The sequence below is a fragment of the Musa acuminata genome, chromosome BXJ1-7, assembly GCF_036884655.1.
Source record: "Musa acuminata AAA Group cultivar baxijiao chromosome BXJ1-7, Cavendish_Baxijiao_AAA, whole genome shotgun sequence".
In the NCBI taxonomy this organism is placed as follows: Eukaryota; Viridiplantae; Streptophyta; class Magnoliopsida; order Zingiberales; family Musaceae; genus Musa; species Musa acuminata.
In genome coordinates, this window is record NC_088333.1 from 10,064,128 (window position 1) to 10,075,632 (window position 11,505).

Genomic DNA, 11,505 nt, shown 5'->3' on the forward strand with positions numbered 1-11,505 from the left:
ATTTTATATATATATATATATATATATATATATATATATATATAATATGATACATGTAATAATATATCATAAACTTGGAAGGACTAATAATGGTGACGTGGCAAGTAAACGTTGGTGATCTGTTTCGACCTTTGTCTATTCCACTGTAGTTTGCAATCCAAAGGAGAAAGAACATCACTATGAGTATCCCCAAGCGTCTACCTAAGCCAGCGTGGCATGTGGATCTGAGATCAACGGCTTGGATCTTCTGACTGTGTCTCCTCCGCGTCTTCCGTGTATTCAAACAGCGTTTCATGAAAACCCAGGGAAAGACGCCATCACATCACGCCCGTTCCAAAGGCCGACCACCTCTTCCGGCCCACTTTCCCTCTTCCCTCCATCATTCTTTCTCTTTCTCTCTCTCTGGAAGGAAGGAAGGCGACGCGAGAGAAGGTAAAGTTTTCGAACGAGGATTCCCCAAATTAATCTATTCTCAGCATTTGGTTTATTCCTCGGTTTCTATTTCTTTTTGTCTCCGATGATTCGCCGCCTCTTTGTCGTAACGATCCGGATACACCGTTGTGATATCTTCTTGCAGTTTCGCTTTTAAGTTTGGTTTCCTCTTGATTGAATCGAGCACTGGAAAGGAGAACGTGAATTGTGTCTCTAGAGAGATTGGAGGAGGATGGAGGAACTCTAGCCGGCAGTGGTGTTGGTCGTTGTGGTTCTTCGAGGATGGCGGCGAAGGCGGGGAGGTCGGTGCCGCTGGGGGTGCTGTTGATGAAGGAGCAAACGAGCGAGAAGATCGAGGATCCGGACATTCTGTATGGGCAAGCCAATCAGAGCAAGAAGGGGGAGGATTTCACACTCCTTAAGGCCGAGTGCCAGCGGGTGCCCGGGGACGGCGTCACCACTTTCTCCGTCTTCGCCGTAATCTTCTTCGCCTCTTCTTGTTTTCCGTCTCTTCCTGAATTCTTGTCCTATTTATGTAATGCGGCTTGCGGTTTTGGTTTTCTAGGGTTCAACGATATAAAAAACTGGGTCTGGCGTCTTGATTGGTTGTTGTCCTTTGGATGATCGCGATTTGTTAGGGGAATTGCGTTTGATAAATTAGGTGAATACAAATCGACTGTGCTGATGCATACAAATCGAATTCTAGAGAGGATAAAGTTCACCATTTCATTTCTTTGTCTTGTTCGGAGTGCCTTTTGCCTCATATAAATTTCGACTTTGCAGTCATCTCATTATGCTCCTTTTTTGATGATTTGAAGGCCATTTACGTTGGAATTTTATGAACTATTAGATCTTTGGATGTTGTTCTTTTTCCTCCTGCATCAAGATTTTGCTCATAATTTGGTTTCAAAATAAAAGAAAAAATAAATGAAATGAGAAAAAATGATTTTGTTGTGCATTTTTGCCATCTGTTAATTTCCTTTTTATATAAACACAACAAAAGAACAACACAGTGAACGATGTGGACTGCTTCACTTGAAGAAAAATTCTAGAACAACCTATAACTGAACTTTTTTGCAGCTGTGCCATTGTTTTCATGTTCGTATTGGAGTATGTGTTTTCTATAAATTAATATATTACTTTTGATGGTTAATTTTTCAAAATTCTGAAAGGTTGTATATACTATCTGCTTTACATTCTGACTGAGATTTATGTCTTTGAGATTGATGAACCTTAATAAGCTAGAAAAAAAACAGTAAAGACATAAAAAAAAGAAGATGGAATACCTAACCTACTCAAACACTCACTTTTGACAAAATTTATGTTAAGTTCATTGCCCGGAACTAGTTGATTAATACTGGATTTCTGTTCAAGATGTGTAAAATGGACATTTGATTTTCCATGATGACAAATAATATCAACATGCCAATTTCACATATTCTCATAATTCCTGACTTCTGGCTGGCCTTCTGTTTCCTTTTGCATTTAGGCCTCCTTCTCAGTTGCATGATCGTGATGGTCACTATCTAGCTATGTTTTAGCTTCAATAAACAGAAATTATTGTGTGCAATGGCGACCCCTTCATAAACTGGCTTGTGCTTTATGCTGTGTTGCCCTTCCAGAATACCATATAATTCATTAGGAAGGGCACAATAAGCAGCAAACTACAAGTATTGAAATTAAAGATCATATGATAATATGTTATTTCTCTATTTTTTATAAGCAACACCAAGAGGAACTTATCGTCACGGAAAAAAAATAACGATTTTACTTAAGATGCTTGAAGGAACAAGAAATGACAAAACAATGTCACAATAAAAAAATTGAAAGAGATGTCACAGTTTAAAAAGGGGATTCAGCAAAATTGAACTGCAACAACATATTATGTGCTTTAAGCTGTAGCAATGCTAGACCAGTTCACACATATAACTTAGCAATATTTGCAACTTTGTCACTTGCCCTTTCTGAGTCTACAAGTTGAATTCTCCGTGAACCATCGAAAATGCATGCTTTTCTGTCAAATCTCATCATATTCACTAGATTAGATGTGTCCAGAAACAAATGGCTCTGCTAGCTTAAACTAAAAAATGCATGATTTTCTGTCAAGTCTCATCATATCCACTAGATTAGATGATGTCCAGAAACAAATGGCTCTGCTAGCTTAAACTCAAACAGCACGGAACACTCGCTAAATTGTGAATATTGAATATTGGAAGAAAGTAATGATGTTACCATATTGCATCACACCTTGCACCATGAATAAGCATCCCAATCCGTGTTGATGTTTGCTTTTTGGGCATTTTGGGAGTTGATTGGAAGGGGCTACAGAAATGTGTTCGTTGAGGGGGGCAACAAACTGTCAGTAATGCTGTGGATGTTCCTCTTAAGATGGTTATATGTTATACATTATTAAGAGATGTATGCTAGAAATGTAAAATTGGAAGGTGAACCAGGAAGCTGACTCCCTAGCATAATAGGCTAAGATGCTGTAAGATTCTATTATTATTTTTTATTTTTAGGGCACTATTCCCAATGAGATCAGGTTGTTCTGCTTGCTGATTTCATCGGGCCTCCTACAGATAATGTATTTTATGAATGAAGTTGTAATGTTATGGTACTATAATGGCTTCTTTCAACAAAGGATCTGGAATTTAAGAATGTTAATGACCACCTATTATGTTATTTTCTCTAATTTGTGGTGTATTTCTACTTGTTTTTGCAGTTATTTGATGGACATAATGGTTCTGCTGCTGCCATATACTCTAAAGAGAATCTCTTGAACAATATCTTAAATGCCATTCCTTCAAATCTGAATCGAGATGAGTGGTTAGCAGCATTACCAAGAGCTTTGGTTGCAGGATTCATAAAAACAGATAAAGACTTTCAAACTAAAGGTATGGTTGTAATATCATTTTGCATCTTCTATCTCTCAATTTTTTGCAAGATCAGAATTACAAATGACTCTTATTTAAACATTTACAGTGTGTATATATTTGTGTATATATATGTATATAATATTGAGTTCTGGATTATATTTTTATAGACTGGTATATAAATATTTCGTATAATATGACCATTGTACTTATAGGGCATGTTATGTTACAGTCATTTGCATCGTGTGTTGGTATCACAAAAGAATACTGTTTTGCTGTCATGGTTAAATTTCATTATCTAAAGTAAGCTGTTACTTGGAGGATAACATATTTAAGATTTCATGTAAGCAAATGCCTAATAACCTTTGCACAAGGACTTGGCTAAGGGATAAGCCTTAGGATGCATAGGTTATGCTTGTATTGAATTCCATATATGCACATATATGATTGTGTACTAACATATCAATATGAATATTTGTTTATGAACGTATCAATCATGCCTACACGTCCAACAAAACATCTATGTTGTATATTAGCGCTTGGGGTGAGAACAATGCTAGTTTTCATAGTTTCTTCGTTCCCTATAGCTGTCAAACCAACAGAATTGATACATTTTCCCCACGGAACAAGTCATGGATGTGTGGCTGAAAGAAATCAATTATTTGTTGGATGGAGTTTTGAACCCCTCAACCTCTGGTAACTTGGTCTGGTATACTACCACTAGATGAATGTTATAGTTGTAAAAGTAAGGAACTTCCTATCAACGGTCAAGGCCTTTACCAACGAAGTTAACTGCTCTTGTATATACTAACTGCTGGTTTTACATCTTGATGCAGATATGACAATTAGATGGATTACTTTATTGTTTATTTTATTAGGATCTCCTAATTATTAGAATGGGAGAAAAGAACAAGCCCTTTCTGTTCCACCTCTGTTTGTGAGAAGGGAAGAAATGAATAAGATCTTTTTTTTCATAAGTATTTTGATTTATATCGTAAAGGAATATCCTCATTCTTGTTCTCTTCTTTGATCCTTCGATAACTTTGGGTACAATGACAAGCAGAAATCCTAATTCACTGTAGAGGTTTCCCATGTGACTTTAATTAGTAGTATATTTTCCAACTGGATAGTTCTTTCATGGTAGCACTGTATTAAATAGTATCTGTTGTAGTATGTGGCGCAGGAATTGTCTCTCTCATTTATGTGAATTTCTGCAAATTTTTGTCTATTTAATCTTATAACTTAGATGAATATTGATTGTGTACTCTCTTTTCAGCTCGTTCTTCAGGAACTACTGTCACATTTGTCATAATAGACGGGTGGGTAGTAACTGTAGCATCAGTTGGTGATTCACGATGCATACTTGAATCTGCTGAAGGTTCTATATATTGTTTGTCAGCAGATCATCGGCTGGATGTTAATGAAGAAGAGTAAGTGGATTTTGTACAATAAATTAATTGCCAAGTACTTTGGTTTCGTCTATTGTTTATACTTCACTATTCCTCAGGGTTGAGCGTATAACGGCAAGTGGAGGTGAGGTTGGGAGATTAAATGTTGTTGGAGGTGCCGAGGTTTTCTTCTGAACATGTTCAAACTTATGAAATAGTCATAGCTATTAAAACCTCATTTTTGTTGATCTGTAATTTTTTATTAAAATTTAACAGCATTATGTTATTTCTCTAGTTGTCATTTTTAACTTCCAACGTTCACCATTAAATTTTCTATTCTTTGAACATAAAGAAGCTGGTTGTGTAAGAGTTCATATAATTTATATTGCTTAGTGGAAGCTTCTTCTGTGAAATGGCAAATTATTAGTATTTACATTATTCCCTGTACATGTAAGTCATGGTTTAAGGTCTCAGTTTTTTTATGGTAGTTAGAGAAAAAAATTGCAAAATAAAATAGTGATTATGGTGGTAGTTAAGTTTCAGGATTTTTGTTTCTGAGAAGTTAATAATTTGAAAAATATAACTTCAGAAGAAATGATGTCTACGTTATCGCAAAGGAATCAGGAATGATGTCTACCTTCTGTATGATTGATGAGTTTAGAAAAGTAAAAGTGAGAAATCAAGGCATGTAAGCTGACAAATGTAAACATTTTATTAAATACTGAAAAATAAACAAAATTGTCTTTTCTCTGTGTAAGCATTTTAATAAATACTGTGCCCAATCCATTTAAAATTTTCTGTGTTAAGTTTAATTAATGAAATGTTCTATATGATCATACATTATGGTATCTTTATCTTCTAATTCTGGCTTGCTCATAATTCTATTGAAGATCCACTTCTGTGCTAGTATTCCATCTTCCTATCTGCTACCTTATGCTCCTAATGCAGAGAACACTTGCTTTTTCAGATAGGCCCTCTTAGAGTCTGGCCAGGTGGCTTATGCTTATCAAGGTCAATTGGGGATATGGATGTTGGTGAATTTATTGTTCCAGTTCCTTATGTCAAGCAAATAAAGGTATGAGAGCAAACTTGCTTATCTGCCGGTATGTAATATTTTCTGATTTGTAGAAGTTTTTCCCACGTTTTGTGTGCTAGTAATATTGGATGTCAAATCATATGTTTGTTTAATGTCATATGGTTAGTACATACCATGTGCTGAAGCATACTTTTCTTGACCGAGTGAATGTTCTTGACCAAGTGCTACTCCTTATCATCCATGAAAATATTGGTTTATGTGATAAAATTCTCTTTCTAAAACTCATATTTAATGGGTTTTCCTTAATGTATAACTATCACTTTGGTATTTGAAATTAGTTGTATACCTTTTCTTATACCAATGTCTCCCAAGAAAAATAAAATAAAATAATGACTAGCAAATTGAAGTTTGTGTTATAGTTTAACAGCTTCAGCCAATTTTCCTGGTTTCTTCTATATTAATCTGTGTTGTTCATTTATCTAAACCAGATTATTCTATAAATAACTGAAAAAATTCATAATTGATAAATTAAAAAAAATTCTTGCTAAATTTTAATTTTCAAGAAATAATTGGGTTTTATAGTAAATGATTGTGAAATTAAGGCTTACCATGTGGTACAGTACAAACAGAATTTATTGATTTAATACCTTATCTGTATGTGGATCATGTAAACCAAGCAGTATGCTTGGTACAAGACCTGTACCACCCGATAGAACAGGATCTGTATCACCTACATCAGGCCCTTCATTGGAAATTTTTTTCTGCTTTTTTGTTTTTTAGGCTTTTTTCAAAACTCAGTACAGACACTCATTATGCCAATATGGAGTGGTATGGTACTGGTCTGAACCTTCACCGGTATAATACTATTCACGAAATTGCCACCATGATTTTGTCATAGTATTATGCAGGATAAAAATGAGCTCTGCAAAATTATTGTCAACTTTTAGTGTTAACCCTTACAAATGCATGCATTGCATTTGTAAGTCCTAGAATTTAGCAATAGAATTCTACCTTTTCCAATGTTAAATACAAGGACAAAATTGAAAAACAAACAGCTCTAGGTACTTAATAATGTGGCATACAGCATCCTCACTTAGTACATGGTTTCTTGAAAGAACTATTGTCATGAAGGCATAACTTAATCATCATGGTGGCAGAAGATCCAAACAGCAAATTTGCTCTTTATTCATGGGCAATGAATGCTTAATCTATCTCAACTTTAAAATTTGAGATCAATAATAGAGGAATGATATAAATATAAAACAAGTTAAGAGTTTTAAGCTTTAGAAATTTTTGATTAAAATACAGTTGTAGTGTTTAACAATCATGCTTTTGCTACATTCAATACGATTTGGTGTATAAGACATTGAATACTGATTTTGATCTTGCAATCAGCTGATTGACTGAAGTCAATCCTTTGGCACAAATTAAAGAAGTATTCTAGTATTAATTGTTTCTTAGTCAAGATAAAGAAACTCATGTACTACAATTATGGAAGTCTACAAAGATTATGCCGACTTGACTTAAACATTAATTTTTCATTGGCCTAGATACTTTATGATGTAATAGGCCTATCTGCCAGTCATGTTCTTATGTAAATGCACTTGTCAAAAATGAAAAATTATTGGGATCATCTATCTTTTAATATACAATAATATCAGTTGTATTAAATATATTATCTTTTTTCTGGATGACACAAAATCTAAACTTCATTATGTTGTCCCAACATATTTGATTCTTGTATTTCACAATTTTGGCCCCACTCTTTGTCCTGGAAAGTAACCTTTGATAGTCTATTTTGTTAGAGTACTCTGTTGTTGTTAGGCAATATCATAAATTTAAAAGTTCAAAATCTTATTAATAATTCACTTACCATTTTATATAATGTTGTTTTCATCAATGTTACCATTTAGGGCAAACTAATTATATGGACATATTTTGGGTCCGAAACTTCCTGGAAGTGTTTGCTCTTAAAATTTTCTGTGGTTAATAAGCTGATTGGTGTTTTGGCATCATTTGGTATCATGTATTAGCAATTTGAATGAAGCCAAATGGACTTAGACTTTCTGTTGTCCTGGCTTCTTAAATTATTTTTACTAAGGTTTTGGCATAAAGCCATAGAGTATTTTGATGGACTTAATTTAGTTGCAACAGGTAGAGTAATCTAGCCTCAAAAGGACAATCTGCATGATTTGCAGATTCTATTCTATTTGTGTTGCAATCTCAAAAGAGGAGATGACATTTCACATAAAATTTATATGAAGATGCATGCCTTGATTTTTTACTATCTTGGTAAATCTCGAAATTTCAAAGGAGTTTGGCATAAATATAATAGAAAAATTGAAAACTTTCATTCATCAATTTTCCAACTGAAGTATTGCCATTAAAGCCATATTTGCTGCAATTAAATGACTACAGTTAACTTACCCATTAAAATTAACACCATTTTCCCAAATCAAGAGTGATAGGACTAGTATGACTTGACTCCTAGTCTGATAAAAATTGTCACACATGCTTTACACTGAGTGCATTTTGGTTTACTTGCAGACCATATTTGTGTTATCTCCATGTCTTTATGCACTGTGTCACCTTAGAGTCTGTTGCAGAATATTCAACTTATCTGTGTTACTAAGATGGGTTCATGAATGAAGTCTACTAGTGGCATTAAATTCTACCGAGATCATTGTTGCTTTTCGTTTGCTTAATGATTAAAGATTCACATGTTTTTTCCCATGGTTGTATCATTGCTATCTATTTAGTTTTTTTCTTTCGGGACAAAAAAAGTACCATTATGTAACATGCAATAATAAGTATACCAACACTATTCCATTATGTAACATGCTATCTATCTAGTAATCACACTAGTAATCACACTAGTACTGATCACATTGTACTAGTGTGATCATTGCTATCTATCTAGTAATCACACTAGTACTGATCACATTGTACTAGTGTGATTACTTCATATTACATTATGTAACATGCAATAATAAGTATACCAACACTATTCCACAAAAGATACCATATGAAATCCATAACTTTTCATTATGTAAATGAGATTTAATTCCTTGTTTTTGCTAATTTTTATTACTGAAATATTTGTAAAATTTTTGAGAAAATATTATTAAAATATATTTTCACAATTATTGCAGGTATCGAGTACTGGAGGTCGGCTTATCATCTCAAGTGATGGTGTCTGGGATGCTTTGACTTTTGAAATGGTTTGCAATGGCTGTCGTGGCCTATCAGCAGATGCTGCTGCAAGCCAAATTGTTAAGGTATTACATCCTATTGGGTTCCTATGTCTAAATTGAGATCCATATTTTTCCTCGTTTTATTTCTACATTTCCAGGATGCTGTGCACGGCAAAGGACTACGAGATGATACTACCTGCATTGTTGTCGATATGTTACCACCTGAAAAGTTAACCCCTACTGTACCACCACCAAAGAAGCAAGGAATGGGGGTGTTCAAAAATATGTTCCGTCGAAAGTCTTCTGAGTCATCTTTGCATTCAGATAGGGACTGCTTACCAGAGTCAGATCTAGTGGAAGAAATCTTTGAGGAAGGATCTGCATCACTGGCGCAAAGGTCAGAATCTTATTTGAGCTCTTTTTGAAGATTTACTTCTTTTGATATGTGTTGGTGACAATTGATGCTTGAATCTTTTTTTGTCTATGGCAGTTGTGATTGTCAACATAATATGATATTATACAAACACAATCCACAATGAAGACATGAGAGAGAGAGAGAGAGAGAGAGAGAGAGAGAGAGAGTTTAACTAAAAAGTTTCGCCTCCAGTTCAGTGCAATGCATGTGACCTTGACGCCACAAACTGGAAAGACAAACAGAAAATGTCTAATATTGGTTAAAACAACTTGTTGGATTGGTTTAATACTTGTATGTTATATGCTATTACCATGTACCATCCATTATCACTGATAAAAATAAAAATAAAAAAAGTATACGACCAATGTTGAACTATATATGATATTTAAAACATCTATTTTCTCTATTCATCTCTCCATCTTTTTCTCTCTCTTTCTATTTCACTTCATCCTCCCTGGTGTCCCTGATGTCTCCTCTTCCCTGTTGCATCACTGTCATGCACCTCACTATCAGTATGTGTCATCACCACCTTTACTCCTCTTCCACCTTCTATTCTTACTTCCTACATCCTCTCCTCCACCTCTTCTTACTCTTGCCTGGAAACAAAGGGAGAATTAAAAAGCAAGTCATGCATTGTGAGTGGTATCTGCATATGAAACAGCGCATTCAGATTTTTGCATTTTCATTAGTATGAGCAAGCATTCAGACTTTGCAATACACCTGTGGAAGAACAACTACAAGATATGTTTGATGCTTTGTCATTAGTTATCCATTTCTTTGGACACGGTGGTAAAATTCTTGTTTTGTGAATTGCAGGCTAGAGGCTGACTATCCCATCCGCAACATGTTCAAACTTTTTGTCTGTGCAGTTTGCCAAGTGGAGATGAAACCTGGCGAAGGAATTTCTGTCCATGCTGATGATTCATCAGAACCTGGTAAGTTGCGACCATGGGATGGTCCTTTCCTTTGCCAGAGTTGCCAAGAAAAAAAGGAAGCGATGGAAGGGAAAAAAACTTCAACAGGTAATACCTATTGATGATAATTTCCAGCTCTTTTTAGGTTTGCACTAGATTGACTCTTTTAACCCTCTATTTTAATATGTCCAGATTCCATATCCAGAAAGAGCTCCGGAAGTGAGTAGGCATTGTCCTTGTTAGTGTTAATATGTAACATAGTTCAAGCTTTTGTGCATGTTCTGGCAATGGGAAAGATGCTGGGATGCCTGTCTTTGGGAAAAGGTTTAATGTGAAAGGATCACAGCACCTTCGTGAGGGATTTCGTATGAATGGATGTTCACATTCTCTCCCGAGGAGGTTGAAACTGGGCTTTAAATTGTAGAGCTGCCTGTCTTCCAGTGAGCACTGTATTGATGGCCATTTGAAGATCATGGGAAGCAATACCGGGTTCATCATTGCTGTTACTCTGGTCATAGATGTTCCGATTGAATTCAATTATTTTCCTACCATGTATTTGAGTCATCATAAGAAGGTAAGAGTACCATCTATAGCATCCGATATGTCAACATATAGTGCCTTGGGGAATTTTTTCGAATTTCCAACCACACACTAGGCAAGGGTCAAAGCCTCTTGCCAATTAGTTCATCTGATATATGGATTTCTTGATTTTTCCCTTCATTAGAAATTTAGGATTTTGTGGAAGCTGGCTCTGAAGTCCAAGTCCCTGAATTTGGCTAAATTCATTCAATTCATGATCTTTGGAATTCTCTTTTTGGATGTCTATTGTAAATTCATAACTCTATCTACGTGCTATATACATATTGTGGTCAGAGGCTGCCATTTTTGTTGGCTAATGGAAAATCGAGGTTTATTTGTATGTATGCTTGCATCTAGTGATCTACCTGAAATGAATCAAACATCTGCAAGTAAACTTTTTTCGCTAGAGATGGAACATGCAGGTCGCCCACCTTATTCAAACCAAACATTTCCTACGATTTATTTTTCTTATGAACACAATTTCCTCCCTTTTGTACCCAGAAAATTTTTGTTTTAGTTCAGATGCCATTCGGAGACTAGTAAGATGTTATGATAGAGATAAATATGTTTTCATTAGTGGTGCCACATATTATTAATAGAGAAAATGATGATTAGAAACAGCAGGAAAGTAACTCGATTACTTTTAATGATATGGGAAGAATGATCACTTAGAA

General features: G+C 35.0%; 1 protein-coding gene across 1 annotated transcript; it reads left to right on the top strand.

The window, feature by feature from the left end:
• Positions 1-291: 291 nt before the first annotated feature.
• On the top strand, positions 292-11,171 carry LOC135678727 (probable protein phosphatase 2C 12). Its single transcript, XM_065191838.1, has 10 exons — positions 292-432; positions 578-909; positions 3,155-3,326; positions 4,582-4,735; positions 4,813-4,876; positions 5,661-5,768; positions 8,882-9,007; positions 9,082-9,320; positions 10,155-10,360; positions 10,445-11,171. The coding sequence occupies exons 2-10, from the start codon at positions 715-717 to the stop codon at positions 10,477-10,479; spliced, it is 1,299 nt and encodes a 432-aa protein (XP_065047910.1). The 5' UTR covers positions 292-432; positions 578-714; the 3' UTR covers positions 10,480-11,171.
• Positions 11,172-11,505: the final 334 nt, after the last annotated feature.